The sequence below is a fragment of the Labrus bergylta genome, chromosome 3 (assembly GCF_963930695.1).
Source record: "Labrus bergylta chromosome 3, fLabBer1.1, whole genome shotgun sequence".
In the NCBI taxonomy this organism is placed as follows: domain Eukaryota; kingdom Metazoa; phylum Chordata; class Actinopteri; order Labriformes; family Labridae; genus Labrus; species Labrus bergylta.
In genome coordinates, this window is record NC_089197.1 from 34,932,931 (window position 1) to 34,954,122 (window position 21,192).

The window sequence follows — 21,192 nt, forward strand, 5'->3', positions numbered from 1 at the left end:
GGAAAACACACACACACGCACACACACACACACACACACACACACACACACACACACAGGGACTTAAATAGTTATTTTAGCAGAATAAAAACCTCTCTGAGCTGCAGAGTGCTGTGTTCACAAATAGTCACAATGGCTCACAGCTGTTTAAATTATAAATGAGTGAGAGTCTGGGATCTGCTCAGCTTCTAAATATACAGACGCCTTCAATCAGCACAAAGTTACAGAGTCTATCTAATGCAACTCCATTCAAAGCAGGCGAGGGCTCCCTCCAGAGGAAAACTGATGTCAACTTCATCACTTCTTTAACTGCAGTAGATGAACAAAATTATAATAATGATCAGAAACAAATAAAAGGGGCTTTCAGTGTTTATTATTATTTGTCATGTGTCAATGACGTAGTAGACTTCCATGCGTGTTAGAGGCAGCTTGTCAGACATACCAGGACTTCACAGCACATACCACAGTTTTTTAAAGCATGTTTCTTTAGCTGTTTTTACCCACATTGCTCCATAGCAGAAGGTTTTATACACAAACTGAATCCCACCAGGCTGAATTCCAACCTAGACTTAAAGCCTGAGAACTGAGCCCTAACACACAGACTGTAATGTTGTCAGGTATGCAGGGTAGGAGCCAATCAAAACCAGGAATAAAACTTATGTGTATTATTATTGTGTGTTGCATTGCAGTGTTTATTGTGTTCAGATTTTTTTTTTAATGTTAATTCAATCTTTAATCGATAAACACAAACAAGTCTTTGTTTTGTCACCAACAATTCACTAAATGTGGTCATCCCTGAGAAACGTCCACGCAGGTCCATGCTTGTTTTATTTACGTTTAAAGTTTTTATTTTTTTAACTTTGTTTTTATTGTTACTGAAGTCTTTACTGTTGTAAAGTCTACATCAGAGCCCAGAACAGTATACAGCACAAGGGGTTACACACTTATCTGAAACATGCCTTGAAGTCTGTAAATTTGGAGACTAGGATCGGGCAAAAGACCACAAAATACATCACATAATGATTCAAGATGAAGATGAATTAGGTATTGGGCGTGGTCTCCTTGAGTGACAAGTGGGAGCAGCTTCCTGTTAGCTTGGCATCTGCTCAGCTCACTCAGTCACTGACTCATCACTGGACAGTTTTTGAGCAGTTGGAGCCTTTTTTGATGTAAATATCCGACAAATAATCTGTCATTTCGTTTTTTGGATTAGATGATGATGTTGGGGATATATCAAGTCGACTTTGGTTATATTCTTTAATAATTATAGGGTGGTGCCCCAAGAGAGATTAAACATAGTTTAATGATATTGTTATTTATATTATTAATAATTAAATATAATTATTAAAGAATATAACCAAAGTTGACTTGATACAACCCAACAATGTCAAACCGTTTTTACACTCGTTCAAATTCTAGAGCCATTTTTACATATGCACTCCCGAACATTGCTAGAAAATGTCAGGCAGAAAGCCCCTGTAATCTTTCTGGGGTTAGTTGTTCACACATTTTCCTCACAGTAGAAGACAATACCTGAAAAAAAGAAAGGACAAAGCTGTGTGTAGTTTGACTTATCTACAAAATAGTGGAGAAGAAGATACCGGAAATATAATCAGTTTCATAAATGTGATGGTTACACCCCGGTCGTAGGAAATAAATGTCAGCACCTCTTCCTGCTGTTCAATTTTTTGCGAAATATTTCCTGCTACTTTGCTCAACCTGGCTTCATGTGGAACATTTATTTACTAGAGGGGCTGGCAGGAGAAAGTCCAGGTAAAGCTGGAGTGAAAAAGTTGTTGTTTTGTGTTCACACATGCAGCTCGCCATGAAAACTCTTTCTGCAGGTGTGAAAACATAATAGGATGGAACGATTCTGCCTAAGCCGCCATGGAATAAGTAAATTGTAAAAAAATAAAATAAAATAAAAACATATCTAGAAGGAAACACCTTTTGATTTATTCATGAACTGTGTGCAGTGGAAGGAGCAGGAAAAAATAGAAATGTGTCTGAGATGGTGAGATCTGAATCATACTGAGGAGAGAATCTGTGCGGAGCAGAGCACAGGGAGGATTTAAGATCTGAGACTAATGTACATGTTGTCATAAAGACATGGCAAAGGAGGGAGAGGAGGGAGAGGAGGGAGAGGAGGGGGTGACAGACAAGCAAGAGCAGACATGAGGGCAAGATGAAAGTGATGACAGAGGATGTGACAGGATCAATATTTCTGACTACACACATTCACACAACATGATTGTAGAATAAACAAGGTTCATCAAACACCACAAACCAACACTTAAAGTAATAACCTCATATCTTATATTATCCTCCTGGAGATTGAGATCGGACTTGAGACAACTTTTAGAAGGTCTCGGTCTAGTCTGGGAAATTAAGTGATTTTCACTCTCTTGCCTCTGGCCCAGACGTCCGCATTTTATTGTTTCTGTGGTGCAGTACATCAGAGTGTCCAGCAGGTGGGGCTGTGATTCTGTTTTACAAACAGTCCTGCTGCTTTAAGCCAAAGAAGAATTGACAAAACCATCAGTGAGACTGTAACAAAGCATGATGACGTTTTGATCTGTGATGAACATAAGGTTTGATGTCTTAATCTTAATAAATATACAATAATAAAAGAACAACAACTGATTGATCTGCACGCTTTGACACAGAGGTTATTCACCCTGCACTCCCTGTTGACAAGTCCAATTCTGTGTGTGTGTGTGTGTGTGTGTGTGTGTGTGTGTGTGTGTGTGTGTGTGTGTGTGTGTGTGTGTGTGTGTGTGTGTGTGTGTGTGTGTATGACCGATGAGTCACGTCTCTTATCAAACACACAGACAAGGCCACTGTGAGGCTGTCTAAACAGTAACCATGGTAACGGGGTCAAAGACACAGAGCAGGCTGAACTCTGATTTAAAGACTCTGAAGGAAATAAAACTTTTACACATTTTACAACAGCTCAGTGTGTGTGTGTGTGTGTGTGTGTGTGTGTGTGTGTGTGTGTGTGTGTGTGTGTGTGTGTGTGTGTGTGTGTGTGTGTGTGTGTGTGTGTGTGCATGGGTCTGTGTGTGTTTGTGCTTGTATAATTTTGTGTGTGTGTGTGTGTGTCACCATCAGTTTTAACAGTGGTGGACATACAGTACCTGCTGGAGACTCCGTCCCCTGACCTTTGAACGTACTCTAATGAGGTTTGTAGATCTTTGTGTGTGTTGGACAGTCACACCATCCTCCTCGACTCTCACACACACGTAGCATCACACAGGTGAGTACAGGTTCTCATAAATACCTCTGTTCATATATGAAGAACATCAGAATATATGTAGTAGTGAGTGTTTGCTTCACGGACTGAGCATAGTTTATCTGTTGGGTGTTTTAGTCCTTTCTGTGAAAAATGTTGTAAACGAGCTTCAGTCAGAGCGTTTCACCTGAGTGCTCTTCATCAGTGTGAGGTCAGCAGGTGGTTAAAGCTGTCCAAGGTTCAAGGTCTTGCCTGTATAAATTGCACAAAGAACACTTTCCTGTTTTTTGGGGTTTTTTTTTTTGCAATTTTGTGCAAATCAGACTTTGCCTGCATGTTTAGTGGACTCAATCCTCTCTTACACACTTGACTTGTCTTCTGCAATATATGTTGTTTTTTTAAAGCTTCTAAAATAACAAAGACGGTCTCATTTTAAACACATGGCATCAAAAAAGTATCAATTCTGACAACCTCATCTACCTATCCTCATCACATAAATCAAATACATAGACTTTTATACACGTCCTCATACATGTAAAAATGTCAAAGTGGGGGTGAAAGAACCTTTATCGAAACTTAGAGGGAAGAGGGGGGGATATAAGAAACAATAAAAATCAACTTCTATTATATTTGCTTTTCGATGCTTTTAGACCCTGATTATCGAATTCTGTGTCCCTTTCAGTCAATCTTTGACGGATGCATGATGAGATTATAAATATTTAACAAAGATAAGGAAACGTGTAATAGTCTAATGGTTTTTTTATATCTGCCATCAGAATGAACAAGGAACTTGAGTAATTTTACAAGAAGGGGTCCCTGTCAGAGGCTAGGGGTCCTTGGCATGGCAAAGTTTGTGTACCCTGGCTCAAAACGACATATTGTCTTTATAATGTTCAGTTTAAACACATTCATCTGTTTCATAAAATGGATAAATATCTTAAAATGTAAAAAAAAAAACAATTATCAGAGGTCACAACTAAAATCAATCAACGATCTTTATTAAATCAACATTAAACAGTTGGGTATCTACGACGGAGGATTAGGGTCACATTAAAAAAAAAAATATTTTTTTTTAAATTTCGAGATTAAACTCGTAAATTTACGAGAATAATCTTGTAAATTAACGAGTTCGAGACCAGCCTGCGCAAAATGAGTAGAACTAGTATTTTCCTCTGCAGACAACTTCCTCCCAGTCAGTGTGGTTCTTTCTTCAGTTTCTTGCAGTATCTTTTCAGGGTGCTGATATTTTATGACAATGTGAAGATGATGATGTGCCAAAAGCATGTGTAGTTTCATATCTGCATAAGTAAAGCCCCAACACAACTATTTGTGTCTGTTATCGGTCTGCCTTGTTAAAGTGTCTCATGTGCAGAGACAGTTTGTGTCCTGTTCATCATTTTACAGATAAACAAGGTCTTCCAAGTTGAAGTGAAAACTTCTCTTGAACTGTTTTTACCGACTACACAAGGAAGTAGCCTATTTCCTTATTAGTGTAACCTTTAGGACAAGATAATCCATGTTTGGCATTTGAGAACAAGATGCTGCTGCTCTTCTGATATAGACTAAAATAATGACTTTATTCTTTTATTCTTTAAAGACTTTAAGAGTTCTACTTTCATCATTTTCGCACAGGCTGGTCTCGAACTCCTTAATTTATGACTTTAATCTCGTAAATGTACGACTTTATTCTCGTAAATTTACGACTTTAATCTCGTAAATTGTATTTTTTATTTTTTCTAACGTGGCCTACGGCGGTAGGAATCGATATCTGCAATATTTGCATGATGGAATTTTGTGCAGTTTGTAATGGTCCAACATTTCACCAGTTTTTTCAGTTAGTTCCTAATTATCTAAATATTCAAATGTGACTTTGTCTCTCAACATTAACTCGTTAATCAAGATTAAATAAGGACTGATATTAATGCATACATTTTTTTCAATGGCGATTAATCGCATGCTATTTTGTCCCTTTAGACGCACCATAAATAAGCCTCTGCAGTAATGACACATTAAGCTGTGCAGAGATTGATTTGAAGTTGAATCACTGGATGATCATTTTCAGCACATTTCAAACATATTAACTAAATATTTCAAGTCTTTCCGATCACATAAATCTACTTTTTCTAAGTGTGGATGTTATTATGTTTTTAGGAATATTTTCAATGAGAGATTTACATTTTTATCTTCTCCTTTTATGTCATTTTTCACCAGTTTCATTTCCTTTTATTTCTTTTAAGAGCAGACTTTTTGCAGTGCATGAACCTTCAGGAACTCCAGGACAAACCTTATTTCTCAAACCTCCAGCTGGACCCTCCGTTCAGTTCATAAAATAAATATATAAACTATCATATCAGGAGAAATGAGCCTGTCTTCTGTGCGTCTGTTTGAAGAGAAAAGGTTGAACTATGTGTGATTTTCAAACATCTGCTCCTCTTGTGTAGAAATGTTTGCTGACAGGATGTTACGGTTTCTTCTCCTACTGGGTGAGTTCTTCACACTCACACATTTATATGATATTTATATATGCATGAGTGTCTCTGTGTGATTTATGTTTGCATTATTATGTACCTGTTGTGTGTCATAGCTCCTGCAGGGGCCTTCATGGTCCATAACACCAGACGCAGCCTGTGTGTGGAGGACTCAGCAGCTTCAGGGGAGGTCCTGCTCAGGAGGTGTGACCTTGACTCAGAGTCTCAGCAGTGGGTCTGGATCGATCAGAGCATGCTCATGAATGTGGCATCGTCCAGATGTTTGTCGGACTTGCAGCCAGGACCTCTCCGGACCTTGTCCTGCAGCGGGTCAGATTCAGCAGGGTTACTGTGGGACTGTGACAAGGACAGACTGATCAGCAGGAACTCCTCCATGCTGCTGTCCGTCGATGGTCGGCGTCTGGTACTCTCACAGGACAGCAAACAGTCCAGGTGGAGGTCTCTGGATGGAGGAGACATCTGCCAGGAGAGACTACGTAAGTCAATATCAGAGACAGGGGGAGGTTTAAAATCAATCAAACTTAATCTGTAAAGAGCCAATTCAAAACAATTGTTATCTCAAGACAATACAAAAAAGGCATAGACTGTGCTCTTTGTTATATTATTAATAGACCTTCAATTAGCAAAGTAACTGTTGTGAGTGAAAACTTTGAACAGGCACAAACCTGGAGCAGAACTCATGTTGAACAGCCATCGATTGAGACTGTGTCAGACTCAGAGAAACAGAGAGAGAATGAGACAAACCATAGACTAATACAGTCTATGAGACAAACAAACAGAAACAGCAACAACAACAATCAGTAAAAAGATTTGGTGACAGCTGGCTACAATTGTACAGTTGTAATGGTAAAAGTATGTTTATTAGGAACAGAATAGTTTAACACGGTATACAGATTGATGCAGTCACACAGTAAACTTTACCATTTTTTTTTATCCGTCTTTTGATCACTCAAAGTGCTTTAACGCTACATTTACCCATTCACATCACAATCATACCCTGATGGTAGAGGCTGCTACGTGAAGAGGGCCTATTGCCCATTAACCATTAAATCCCAATGTTTTTCTCAGACATAATAATGTATAAATCATGTGTCATTAGTAACCCTTTGAAATAATCAATCATTATTTATTTTCTTTTTCATGGGAAAGTGGGTGAAAAAGTGGGATTCATGATCGCTCACAATGGGATAATGTGTAAACTAAATTAACCAGTTTCCTTCTTTGCAGTCATTGAAATTCTTACCCATCTTAGTTTTAACATTTCTAAAACTGTTAGCAATCCCAAACACGGCCACTATAATGCTTTATCAAGTGCATCGGGACTATCTTACAAATAAAAAAACCCTTTGATATGAACACTGCAAATGATGACACCTTTCATGTTTTCTCACCTTATTTCTTTATCATAACATTGTTATTAGGTGTGACATGTATTGAACTTGTTGTTTAGTGCTACATTACTTTAGTGCAATTTTCATTTTAACATTGTAATTTAACATTTTAGTGCAACATTCACATAGAACATGAAGGTCATTCAGGATAGAGGCAGCCTGCATTCAACTAAAGGCCTAAACGGAACTAAAACTTTACATATATTTAGGCCTCAGAACCAAGTGCAAATGTGGATCACACTTTTGAACAATGATAAATCAAACCTACTGTCATCAATTGACCTTCTTTTCTAGAAACAATGCTTGTCTTTGTCAACTTTTTCCTTACTCTGTCACATCACCTCATGCTGACTTTTTCCATTGATTTTTCTTCTTTGACTTTCCAGCTCTTTTTCTTCACTCTTGTTTTTTTTTCTACTGCCCATTAAGCACTCAATGTGCAGTGGTGCTTTACATTTTTCACATGTAGTGCGTTTGTCACAATATCGACATCTGTGGAACCGCTGCATTGTGTTGATTGGCCAGTGAGAATATTTGTCATATCTTGCCTGATCTTTAACTGTTATGGCCAGAAGAGATGTCCTTCCATGGCTCAATGGAAGAACTTTTGCATAAGAGACTGCAACATTCTCGTGAGAAGGTCAGCAGGTCGATGGTCCCTCCAATAACATCTCTGTAAAAGAGATGGCTGTTTACAAGTGCACTGTTGAGAGACCACAAAAAGAAAGGCCACCACCACTTCTTGGACCTGATTGAAACATGGAATCTTGAAACTTGTAGGTCGCGAAGGTCAACACCACCCATGTGCTCATTGTATTTGTTTATCTCTTTGTTCTAGCTCTTGACAGAGGTTTCACTGCATTTCTCTTCCATGTTTGTTGCCACTGTGACAACATTATTGTCTTTCCAACGGACCAGCATCTTCTCTCCTTGGGTCAGAACCTCAGAGGTTCCCCGAGGTAACTTCTTGAAGTCCTTCTGTGACTTGAATGGGACATCAAACAGACAATTTTGCCTTATTGTTCCAGAGCTCCCAAATCCACTTTTTGTCCTTTCATCAAGGAGACTTAGTGAGTTGAAGAGGTTGTCATGGAAGAATTTGCGTCCTTGTGGCACCTGAGCTTGATCTGCAAGACTGAGGACAACACTGTGTCCCTGAGCCAACCCAGTCTCAGGGAGGAGATTGTGGGATCCATGTGATTCATGTAACCACTGGATGAGGCAAGGCTCCATAGCTTGTAACCGAAAAGGATTGGTTTACCCTTTATGAATGGTTTACATCCATGGCAGCCATAGTATGGGATGATACTTTTATTTACTGACAGCCATTCCTGAAATGGCATGGTTTTGTAAGAACGGGATGGGCCTAACCTTAAAAAATGGGTAATCAGTGATTTTTGTGTTGTCAACCACATGAATTGAGGCCATCATGTCATCAAATTGATTTCTTTGCATTGCATCTGAAATATTTTTATTGTGTACATCACTGTCAAGTGACCAGAATATGTGTCTTCTTGAAACAGAGCTGTAACCGGATGTGATCAGGATTCACTAGAATGTAAGGAGCTCATCCATATTCAGATACAATTGCTTGTCCTTGGTCTGGGTGGAGTAGAGCTTCCACATTTTAACGGTGAGCTCTCTTAGGGTGGGTGGAAACAATAGTAGGAAAATATCCATTGGGTTGGGGAGATTTTGTTTTACACATTCTGCAGCATTTGGGCTGTATACTGTGTGTGTTGGAATCCCAGCTGTGGTAGGTCTCTTAGATCGTTTGAACACTCTGTCCTTATTTTTCATCACCTGCACATTGGCCTGTGGCTCTTTTGACTGCACCCTCTGGCAGGGAGAGGCCCCTGGCTCTTCTGGCTGGACCCTCTTAGGGGTAGACATCCCTAACTCTTTGATATCAATGGTGGGTAGAGATGTGATAGTAGTGGGGGGGCAGTCATCTTCATTGTTTCTTTCGTTTTCTTTTTGCATCAGTTCAGAACATGCACTCAACAGCTTGGCTGGTAAATGGCCTGTCTCTCCCCCATAGTCCATATCAGACCCATCGCTATCACAATCACTGACGACAGCATCTTTGTCATTATGAGGGACAATCACAATATTGAATGCCTTATCTAGATGGTCTCCTAGGTCCAGCATATTCAGAATTTCAATCAAAGTTAAACTAAAAGAAAGAACAGAGTACATAGTTTGGTAGGACAAGAACTCCTTATATTTATGTGAGTATGTGCACACCTAGATACACTGTGTTATCCCACTGGGTCAAAACATTTACTCATTCTGTGATCACAAAAAGCAAAGTTACATCAATACTAGACATCTAAAAGATGATGTGTACCAAAAACATTTCTGTTATCTTTATATTTACTTTGATGCAGCCATCATCATCTAAAGTTGCAAACAGGAAGTGAACAGCTCAGGTCACGTGGCAATTTACACTACACATCTGACAATGCAGAAATGACATTGAGAGGTTTTATTTCAATGTTTATTGGAAATGCATTGAAAAAACATTCAGTAACATTTTTATCACCTTTTCACTGAAAAGGATTTTTACGGTCACTATTGTGACCGATGGGATTACATTTAATAATATTCCATTCATGCACATTCAAAATTCGTTGAGTGTTTGTGTCCGGTGAGGTCTCTCTTTGAGCTCTGTATTGGTCTCCACCATAGACTGGATGAAACATGGACGTAGTCTCAGTGATGTCACCCATTGGTTACTGAAGGGGAATTTTGATACCCAGTGACGGCAGTCGCCATGTTGGAATTGCTGTCTTAACCTAACTGTCAATGTAGTAACATAGAAAGAGGTAGAACAGATGGGGGCCTTAGCCTCCCTGCAAACAGGTACATTCTGCCTGATTGCCCCTAATTATAAATAACTCTTATCCTTCATAAATTCAATACAGATTAGTTTTTTTTAAATCACGTGCCATACAGTGTGTGCCGATAAAGACATGACGTTCATATCAGATTTGTTTTATTTACCAGGCTGTAACATGTCATTATGGGCCATTTTAACATGGGGTGTTAAGATGACTTCCAGGGCTTTTGCAGCCAGCCTCAAGTGGACACTCAAAGAACTGCAGTTGCATTGGCTTCATCTGTCTTTGTTGAAATTATTAAACCTAAGTTGGTTACGCAGGAACTATCCAATGTTTGACTGTACAACATGATCAATGAACTTGGTAAACAAAATCTATGTATTTTAGTTTATTTGGGAACTCTGTGTTCTGTTTGTTTGTTGTTCAGGATCAAAGAGGGCGTCTGTTGAACCTGATGAGTTTGAGGCAAATGGTGATCAGACAGGTGAGAGGGCGGCCATGACGGAGGAAGAGAGAGAGTATCTCCGCTGGTTCTACCGCTCAGAGGACCGTAAGTACTGCTGCTTAAGCTCCGCCCACAATACAACAGCCAACATGAAAATTTTTTTAAAATGTAAAGAATGGTAATCAAGACACTGAGGTCTATATAACAGTTTTATTAAATGTGTATTTGCTTGTCTCAAAGTGTGAATTGATATATATTCCTTTTAAATGTTTCAAACATCAGCACTAAAGCCAATCACATAAGAACAGAATTTAAATTAACTCGTAACTCCGACTGCTAGCTGAAAGACTATACACAGGATCCTGTCAGCATGTTCACGTTTCTAAAAGCAGGATCAGATGTTTATATACAACCATATAAGATGCTCCATACCTTGTGAGACACTTTAAAATCTGAGCATAACCAGAAAATACAGAGGATACACAGAAAATCTGACAATAAGCAGGATACTCAAAAATATGGTACAAATGGGTATTTTAAAAAACCTGATCATAGAAAAGTCCTGTTGTTTTATTGTATAAGCTGTGTGTTTAACAGATCTTTGTCTTGTTTGGTTGCAGCGACCGTCTGGAATTATGTGCTGCTGGGTGTTGCCTTTGTCTGCCTGCTTGTCGGCTTTCTACTGCTAGGGATGGGAGCAATGGCCAACAAGTACGCCCCTGATCTTTAACAGTGAGGGTCGGATTCACAAAAGGATTGCGCTGCTTTTGCAACCGCTAAACCTGTGCAAATTATGCCATCTAATGCACAAAACATACAAACAAAGGGTTAAGTCCACCACTGACTACGTTGCAGAGCAAACAGCGTCGCTGTGCCGTTTGGGCAAATTTAGGCAAATGGAGGCATTATGGGCAGTCACTACCAGCTCTCGGCAGTTTAAAATGTATCGCCTGCCGAGAGTTGGTGGTGACTGCCCCTCGTTTCCCCTCCCATCATTTTTTTGTGTGGACTGAATTGAGCTTTGTCATCTTGAGAGCTCTGTGCAGAGTAAAGGTGAAGGTATCTTCTCTCCACATTCAAATACAAAACAATAGCACGGAGCAGGACAACTATTTAGGCATGTTTGCGACAAACACATTAATGCTATATTCTTTGTAAATAAGACCTGGGGGAGCACATGATTCACAGTTTTTGGAGCTATTAGCGGTTGCAGTCCATTTTGAGTAAATACGACCCTCTACACTTTTTTAAATGAACCTATATAAAAGGCGGCTGAAAAATACAGTTTCTTGTCTTTTGCCCTGCAGGAACAGAAAGAAGATTGCAAAGTACAAAGCCGCAGCCGCTCTGGCTCAGATGAGTGAGAGGGAACAGCTCCAGGTTATTTCAGCGATCGGTGATGACAGCAGCAGTAAAACCTCTCCTTCACCTAACAGGCTGCAGCAGGGGAACAAACCCCCACCGTCCAATGGGGAGCTGAGCGAGCTCAAAGCAGGAAGCATAGTGGTCACATGGAGGGACGGAAATACCTCCTGCCTGTACTCAGACCCAGAGGAGGAGCAGAAGGAGGAGCAACAAGTGGAGCAACAAGTGGAGCAACAAGTGGAGCAACATGTGGAGCAACAAGTGGAGCAACAAGTGGAGCAACATGTGGAGCAACAAGTGGAGCAACAAGGGGAGCAACATGTGGAGGTGTCAGCCGATAAATTGGTTCCTGATGAGCCAGTAAAGGCTGAGGAGTAAAGAGTTAAGATTATAGATGTGTTGGAATATTTATCTGCAGATTTTAGCTGCTAATGCTAATAAGTTGCAAAGAATCATCTTTGTGAGTCCACGAAAACCTCAGGTTCACATTCACTGTGGAGAATACATTAGTTTGACACTTAAAAGGATTTGCTGTTTGTTTTATATATATTTTTCTTTTAAATGAGTTACTTGCCGTTATTCTTCTAATCATATCCTTTGTCCAGAGTTAGTGCTTGTCAAAGTAATAAATCAACATTTCCCTGCTTAAACCTGTGTTCAGACTGAAGCTCATTTTCACATCTGCAGGATTATCTGGTTTAATTCAAATTGTTAAAACACACTTACTGTCAGCCTTCCAGATCAATAACCAAACACCACCTTGTCTGTCTTCTATCATCACCTGGACTCTCACACAGCTGGGCTACAGTCGACTCCTTCTCCAGGAACCGTGTCAAACTCACTTACCTTGATCAAGATATCTCTAGGTTTGAAAGTTTTCCTTTACGTTGGTTCTGAACTGTATAATAAAACTGACGAACGAAGTGCTCTTGAACAGTGACGGCAACAGATGGGACATGGGGTCAAATATCTCAGTTCAGTTGTAGTTTATTTCGGTCCGAATTAAACATTTCTCCCCGACAAAAACACATATTTGCAAAACAATTACAATGTGGAATTTAAAGGTGTGGGCTGAAGCTTTGTCTTATTATGCCCACTCGTTTTACACAACATATTCTATTTGGCAACCTTTACACAACAACAACAACAACAACAACAACAACAACAACAACAACAACAACAACAATGTTTCAAATGATTTATACAGAAAGAATTCATACAAAATGTTCAAGTGATAATGAGAACATTTCTGTTTTCTGGAGATCTTCTTTTATCCCGCTATCTCAGCATTACAACGCTGGTTTTCCAGTGATAAAGTCTTAACTTTCATGATCTTGAGAAAATGTCTGTGCACGTCATCAATGTCTCAGCGGTCAATATTCTTATTCATCACAGTGTAAAGTATTCCTTTAAATTCTGCAGTAGCTGGTGCACATTAAACTCAACCAAACGCTACATAAATGATGACCTTAAACTTCATCAAGCTGTAGAACTCATTTTAAATCTGTTAATGCTTGTTAGTTTGTTATTACACAAATAATAAGAGAGAGAACTATTTTTATATTTCTATAAATCTATCTTTAAATGTACACATGTACTATTTTGACTTAAAAATAGTTCACTTTTGTTCTGTCACATCACAGTGTACCATCCCATGAAGAGTAAAATTGTGTTGAATGATGGAGTCGGTAAAGAAAGTGATAAAGATAAGAACATATAAAATGGTTTTATACATTTAATGTATTTATAATGAAACCAGTTTGAAAACATGACATCTTTATGCAATTTATCTTTTCTCTCATTCTCCTTTACTCACTTCATTTTTCTATTTTAAGTCCTCTTTTAGTTCTCATTCATTAAAAACCCTTTGACTTCCACAGTAAGAAATCCATTTTCCAAAAAATATTTTTTGGTAAAATTGTGTTCCTGCCTCTTCATTAAACAACATTTCAGGTTATATTTTTCAGATTACCCAATCAGAAAGCAGATATGCAGGTCAACCAGCTGGTTGCCTGTTTGGGTTACTTTGGGCATGAATGGATTTCTTACATTTCTGCAACAAAATGTTTTTTCATATATAAACATCACAGAGAGCAGAACATTTTAAAATAACCCAAAATAATTTATTTAACAAATTGAATGAGTAGCAATGGTTAGAAAAGGTAAACAAAATAAGAAATTAGTGACTTAAGCCAGGCCGTTTGCGTAGACTGGCAACTCACGGTAAACAACGTTTTCTGAGGAATCGTAGATATATATTTTATTGTCAAATTTATTTCCTTCAACTAAATTATGATTGTTAGAGGGTCTATAAATGATATGTGAAAATCTTTTTTTTTTTTTACCCAGACATTTGCTCTTGTTCTGTGAGATTTCTGAGGAGCTGTGCTGAGTCACTCCCGATATTTTCCACAGTTTTCAGACAATGATAATTATGTACAGCAACGCCACCCATTGGACATAATCAGGGTTACATACACTATTCAGTGAGGTGAATGAGGTTAAACAGCCAAAGATAGGTTTTCAGAGTTCTAAAAATAGCAATATTGCGGCAGAAAAAAGGTCAACCGCGTGGTTACAATGCAAGTCAAAGGGTTAACTTTGCTCAAATATGTTTTAAATACAATACAATTTGTATACAGTACAATTTTGGCAGATAAGTTCAAACAAATGAAACACCCTTCTAATACAGGATGGATAAAAGAGTGAGACAGATTCATATTCAGAAACCAACTACGAATAGAAAAATGATGCAAATCCAGTCCTACATGAATTTCACAAGGCCTGTATGGGCGGTCAGTGGAACACTTTATTAATAAAAGGAGGTGAAGGAGACCAGGCTCTGAATGTTCAATTTAGATGGGAAAGGAGAGCAAGAAACATCCAATTGAGGAGTTTCAGATTATTTAGCGTGTTAGTTGTGATTCGTACTGTAGGTAGAGAGTGTGGTGTTTTAAGCTTAATATCAGAAACCATGGCAAAAAAGTATGACAGCATTTAGCAGGTGGTTTGTCTTAGCAATGTCTCTAATTGGTGCCTGCAGCTGACTTTGTGTCATTGTGCAGTAAAGGCAAAGACTTCTGGGTATTGCAGTGTTTAAAGCTAAGACCTGGTTTTACAGACAGTAGATGTAAATGATTCAGACGTTTGAGATGGTCCATCATTAGAGAGCGTCTGGTACAGTACACATCTGTTTGTCATCAACTCAGTTTAGTCTGTATCCCGTCGGTCAGAAGATCTTGAATCCTTTAAGCAGGGTGAGCGTGGTGGCTCTGCGTTTGCTCTGAGCTCTGGAAGTCCTCACTGTGACCAGTTTGGCGGTGGTCGGGGCCGGCAGCTCCTTGTAGCAGGGGGTGGTGAAGAAGGAGGAGGGAGGGAGAAGCGCTCTGTCCTCGCTGATGCAGACCGCGGGAACCAGGCGACCACGTCCCCTCCTCACCCTCCTCACTGCCTCAAAGAAGACGTGCTGCACAGACAGGAAGTCCAGACAGGCCGACACCTCGAAGAACACACAGCTGAAGCAGGACGCCAGATCCTCTGCTTCCCTCTGACTCACCTGCCTGACACACATACACACATTTTACATTCACCTGAAACTCAAAGACAGGTGTCACATCTACCTGAGACACAAAGACACGTGTCACATCTACCTGAGACACAAAGAAATGTGTCACATCTACCTGAGACACAAAGACAGGTGTCACATCTACCTGAGACACAAAGAAATGTGTCACATCTACCTGAGACACAAAGACAGGTGTCACATCTACCTGAGACACAAAGACAGGTGAAACATCTACCTGAGACACAAAGACAAGTGTAACATCTACCTGAGACACAAAGACAGGTGTCACATCTACCTGAGACAAAAAGACAGGTGTAACATCTACCTGAGACACAAAGACAGGTGTCACATCTACCTGAGACACAAACACAGGTGTCACATCTACCTGAGACACAAACACAGGTGTAACATCTACCTAAGACAAAAAGACAGGTGTCACATCTACCTGAAACTAAAACACAGGTGTAACATCTACCTAAGACAAAAAGACAGGTGTCACATCTACCTGAGACACAAACACAGGTGTAACATCTACCTGAGACACAAAGACAGGTGTAACATCTACCTGAAATTAAAACACAGGTGTCACATCTACCTGAGACACAAAGACAGGTGTCACATCTACCTGAGACACAAAGACAGGTGTCACATCTACCTGAGACACAAAGACAGGTGTAACATCTACCTGAGACACAAAGACAGGTGTAACATCTACCTGAAATGAAAACACAGGTGTCACATCTACCTGAGACACAAAGACAGTTGTCACATCTACCTAAGTTGTCACATCTAACACAGGTGTCACATCTACCTGAGACACAAAGACAGGTGTCACATCTACCTGAGACACAAAGACAGGTGTCACATCTACCTGAGACACAAAGACAGGTGTCACATCTACCCGAGACACAAAGACAGGTGTAACATCTACCCGAGACACAAAGACAGGTGTAACATCTACCTGAGACACAAAGACAGGTGTCACATCTACCTGAGACACAAACACAGGTGTCACATCTATCTAAGATACAAAGACAGGTGTCACATCTACCTAAGATACAAAGACAGGTGTCACATCTACCTGAGACACAAAGACAGGTGTCACATCTACCTGAGACACAAACACAGGTGTCACATCTACCTAAGATACAAAGACAGGTGTCACATCTACCTGAGACACAAAGACAGGTGTAACATCTACCTGAGACAAAAAGACAGGTGTAACATCTACCTGAGACACAAAGACAGGTGTCACATCTACCTGAGACACAAACACAGGTGTCACATCTACCTGAGACACAAACACAGGTGTAACATCTACCTGAGACACAAACACAGGTGTCCCATCTACTTAAGATAAAAAGACAGGTGTCTACCTAAGATACAAACACCTGATGTTACACCTGCCTGTAACATAAAAAGGGGGCAGTATCACACTTTAAAGTGCTTGACATTCATTAGAAGAATAAGAAGTAGATATCCTGTACACTTACACTTCTACAAGTAACCAAACAAAGAGTACCATAAATACAGGAATGAAACATTATGCATTCTTCAACATCTGGTCCTACTCAAGGATTTTAGAGAATCAATTTATGGCAGGGGTGGGCAAACTTTTTGACTCGCTGGCCACAATGGGTTCTAAACTTTGACAGAGGGGCCGGGCCAGGAACAGATGGATGGAGTGTTTGTGTGAACTAATATAAATGACTAACAAGTTAGTAAGTTAACAAATGGCAAAGTGGAGAGAACTTGGACAATTTTACAGCTCTGTGCATTTTGTACATGCTCTACATTTCACTTTTGGTTCAAATGCAATACTCACTCTGCCTTTTTGGGGATATTTTATTGGTGTGTGGATCTTAAAAGGCATTTTTTGGGAGTGATGAAGTCTGTTTATTCAACATGTTATTGTTATTCTGTCATCTAGTGTGTAGGACTTTGACTGGTCTGAGTAACCCAAAGTCTGCAGTCCTGCTCATGACTTGCACTCAGTTCAGGTAGTTGGACTTCAACACCTGCTTTGCTTCTTTTCATAGTGTTCACTGTTCACCTGTCTGCAGCTTTATTGCATGAATTAGACACGCACAGGCACACACAGACACACTCAGGTACACTGAGATACCAGCCTGTATGGATCCATGTCCAGCTTGTTGCCAAGGAGGATTACGGGAGTTTTCCCACGCAGACTGAGCATGTGCAGGTATGGCTGGCAGCGTTTAAAGCTCTCCATGCTGTCGATGCTGTAGACCACCACGAAGACACTGGCCCAGGACAGGTATCGCTCAATGTTAGCAGGACCATCCTACACACACACACACACACACACACACACATACACACACACACACACACACACACACACACATATGATATAAATCCACTAAAAGAATCTGCTTAATTTGACGTTTTGTTAAAAGTGAGAAAAAGAGAAAGGAGATGATTTTGATGTTTGTAAAATGATGTTTAAAGACCCTAAAACGCAGGTTATGAGAGAAATCTACTGAACTGAAGGTGGCCAATTATATTAAAACGTGACATGTGATACAGTGACGTTTAAAGACTAGTTAATGGAAAAATAAATCTTATCAGACTCCGACAGTGATGGTGCACTGACTCATTTGGATCTGTTCACCTTGTCTCAGTAAATCATCAGTGGATATGTTCAGTATGTGAGTATTGATAACTAGTTGAGCCCATTTCATGAAGGTCACAGAGTAAAGAGTACACAGCTCTAACTGTAGATACCAACAAACCATCTTTTCAACGATAGAAACAAGTCATGTTTAAATCAATGACGTGATTTCCCAAACAATAGTTTGTTTAAAATATTCATTTTCTGAGTAAGTGGGCACATAATTAGCAAGATGATGTATTGTGAGCATGTTTTAATGGCCAAGGAACCACGCCAGGGTGAGCAGAACTACGGTGGCCGGTAGGGGTCAAACGCTCATCAACTGATGAAACCAGAAAACAACAGCAAACACAGAAACGCTGCAAGTTCAGCCTTGAATGGAAGTGCTCCAGGCCTGTAGGGGCGCTGTGGAACTGTTTATTTACAGGAGAGAGTAAGAGAGACAGCTAGGAACAGAAAGTTATGTTTAGATATGGAAGTTGTATCGTTGTAAGACACAGGATAACTTCAATGTTACTGAACTTGCAGCGTTTCTGTGTTTGCAGTTGTTTTCTGGTTGTGTGTGTTTTGACTTAAGTTTCGTGTCTGTACTTGCAGCGCGTTTGATGCTTATGCAGTTGTTTTGCCTATTTGCAGCGCGTTTGTGTCTTTGCATTTGTTGTGGTAGTTTGCATTTGCTTTTGAATGTGCAGCGTTTCTATATATGCTGCACGTTTTTCTAAATGTATGTCGTTTCATCAGTTGATGAGCGTTTGACCCCTACCGGCCACCGTACAGAACCCTTCAACTTTGCATCAATGCTCGCCCTTTCAGGGTTCTGTTCCGCCATAACAACTTACTCTCTGTGCATTATCTCTCAAATGTGTGTTACACAGACCATGTGTCAGTTTCCTTCTCTGAATAACAATAACTTCTGTAAGTGTGAACATAGTGAGGTAGAGGTGTGAACCTGAGTTTCTGTTACCATGGACTCAAACTCAATAGTTAATTCATGATAAAGGCTCACCTGGTCACAAGTGTCCATCACTCTGACTGTAACCGGCTGCTGGTCTACCATCTGTTCTGAGGTATACACATCCTCTGAAAAATACACAATACATGTACACGTTATATATTCACATGTCATCATGTTACACACACTGTTACATGTTATACACATAAATGTTACATGTATGTGTGCCACACTAATGCATGGTATACAGACCAGTCACAAACATATAGTTTACATACATGTAACACATGTTACTCACATACATGTTACAAGCAAACTTGTGTCACAAACAAATACATGTTCAAACCATAGACTGTAAATAATAACCTGTTACAGACATGAAAGACACACAGATATTTCACAGTAGTACACTCAGCATGTTATATGCTAACAAATACACAACCCTGTTGTACGTGTTACAGAAATATATGCTACACACATGCAATGCATACATTTTAAACACAAACATGCTACATGTGTACATATCACATATTTCACAGACATGTTACAAACATTCACGTTACACCTAAATGTGTTACACAATGATGTGCTACACACTTACATTTGACTCAGATATATTGTTAAACTTCATTTTACAGTCATGCATTTAACAAGCAAAGATCTACATTTCACACACACACACACACACACACACACACACACACACAAACACACACGTACATTTTACAAAAACCCACATTTACATGTTGTACACAAGATGTTACATCATACACAAAGGTCCATCGTTTACTTCAGTTTAAATGTGCTTCAGTTTAGATCTACTTTAGATTAAATGTATTTCAGTTTATTGTGTGTATGGGGTCTCACCGAGCAGAGGGTCGTACTCACTGATGAATCTCTTGGTTAGGAACTTCACTGTCAGCGCTGAAAAACAAACACAGTGAAACTGAGACTGAGGGCCCACAGAGGCCTTCAGGGACCTTCAGAGGAGCATCAGGGGTCAGAAAGGGTCCTGGGAAAAACGGCTCTGCATTAATATTCATGTTAGCGCCAGGCTAAATACAAATATAATAAATGAAAATTAATAAATCCAGATCTTCAGCTTCTCTGTGGCATCATTTCTCTGACCTGTCTTCATTCTGCAGTTAGCTGATAACTCTGACTTTAATCTGACTTTGTGCTATTGTACATGATAAGAAGTCTATATACTTACTTTTACTGTTAGGAACTGACAAACTAACCGATTACCAGCTAATACAATGAAACATTGTGAAGTTGTTTTTAAGCTTTGCTGACAGTTGTTAATGAAGGTGAAACAAAAGGATTCTTACCTGACTTCCCGGAGCCCATCATGCCGAGCAGTACCAGGTTACACTCAGCTGGACTTGAGTTTGGACCTGCTGCTGCTGCAGGCTGACCTGTCTTTACTTTCCCAAACATGATCATGTGTCCACAAACACCTCACAGACTGCAGCTAACCTCTCTCATGATGCATGATATCTCCAGTCTTCAGGCTGGCTTTGTGGGTTTTCTTCTTTTCCGACAAGTCCAGAAAAAGGGAAAATTTTCCTCACAGATCTTACTGTTTGTAGTCCAGATCCTGAATTAGGAGAGCCCTTAGCTCCCAGGAGAGCAGCACACAGATGACCTCTCCATTTTAGGAAAAACTCTTCAAACAGAGCTCGTTGAAGCGTAACCGTGCAGGAGGATCAGTTGCAACTGAAACTGACTGCAAAAATCCAGTCCTCTCACAGTTTGATTTAGTCAGGAGATCTTTCCTTTTTCTTAAAAAAAAAAAGTGTATTTGCCTCCGTACATGGGCTGTCTCAGCCTCTCCCGGGCCTGCCCCACCCCCACATCACATCTCCACCAAAGGAAACAGGCTGCAGCAAAACCACACAAAAAACCCAAACACACTCAAAAAGACACTTGGCTGAGGTTTAACAGGGGCTGCTCTCAACAGCTGTATAAAAATATATGTTTAAAAAAAAAAGCATGACGTCACTCATTGGTTTGTGTACTGCTGTTCTGAAGAAGACTTTTCAATTTCAGGCCGCCCTGCCCTAAAGTCTGCTTTTTGGTCCACTTGACTCTGAAGGCTAATTTATGCTCTATATTTGATACGCATATACTGTGTATAGGCTTCTGCCCACATATTGCTTCTGGAAGCTTATTGATACACGCAAAATGCTGCAATACTAGCGTGAATTGTGGAGGCACTGACGAGAAGTGTAGTGCAATACAGACTAGCTAAACAAAGAACGATACTTTGGAA

At 39.8% G+C, this 21,192-nt stretch overlaps 2 protein-coding genes across 2 annotated transcripts; one reads left to right on the forward strand and one right to left on the reverse strand.

Moving 5' to 3' along the window:
• Positions 1-3,054: 3,054 nt before the first annotated feature.
• Positions 3,055-12,415, forward strand: si:cabz01068815.1 (solute carrier family 51 subunit beta). Its single transcript, XM_020651389.3, has 6 exons — positions 3,055-3,256; positions 5,674-5,715; positions 5,817-6,197; positions 10,383-10,505; positions 11,021-11,111; positions 11,708-12,415. Exons 2-6 carry the CDS (start codon positions 5,676-5,678, stop codon positions 12,141-12,143), a joined length of 1,071 nt encoding a protein of 356 aa, XP_020507045.2. The 5' UTR covers positions 3,055-3,256; positions 5,674-5,675; the 3' UTR covers positions 12,144-12,415.
• A 319-nt stretch (positions 12,416-12,734) lies between these two features.
• On the reverse strand, positions 12,735-21,157 carry rasl12 (RAS-like, family 12). The gene is made up of 5 exons (XM_065953202.1): positions 20,249-21,157; positions 19,785-19,841; positions 18,972-19,045; positions 17,456-17,635; positions 12,735-15,321 (listed from the first exon to the last, which is right to left on the reverse strand). The coding sequence occupies exons 1-5, from the start codon at positions 20,361-20,363 to the stop codon at positions 14,995-14,997; spliced, it is 753 nt and encodes a 250-aa protein (XP_065809274.1). The 5' UTR covers positions 20,364-21,157; the 3' UTR covers positions 12,735-14,994.
• Between the last annotated feature and the right edge of the window lie 35 nt (positions 21,158-21,192).

What these genes read in the sequence shown, in the direction of transcription:
- si:cabz01068815.1 (XM_020651389.3), top strand. Translation starts at nt 5,676, where the DNA reads ATGTTTGCTGACAGGATGTTACGGTTTCTTCTCCTACTGG. An exon ending in GTTCTACCGCTCAGAGGACC is followed by an intron (nt 10,506 to 11,020) that starts GTAAGTACTGCT and finishes GTTTGGTTGCAG; the next exon opens with CGACCGTCTGGAATTATGTG. An exon ending in ATGGGAGCAATGGCCAACAA is followed by an intron (nt 11,112 to 11,707) that starts GTACGCCCCTGA and finishes TTTGCCCTGCAG; the next exon opens with GAACAGAAAGAAGATTGCAA.
- rasl12 (XM_065953202.1), bottom strand. Translation starts at nt 20,363, where the DNA reads ATGATCATGTTTGGGAAAGTAAAGACAGGTCAGCCTGCAGCAGCAGCA. An exon ending in TGAGTACGACCCTCTGCTCG is followed by an intron (nt 19,046 to 19,784) that starts GTGAGACCCCAT and finishes TGTATTTTTCAG; the next exon opens with AGGATGTGTATACCTCAGAA. An exon ending in TGATGGACACTTGTGACCAG is followed by an intron (nt 17,636 to 18,971) that starts GTGAGCCTTTAT and finishes GTGTGTGTGTAG; the next exon opens with GATGGTCCTGCTAACATTGA.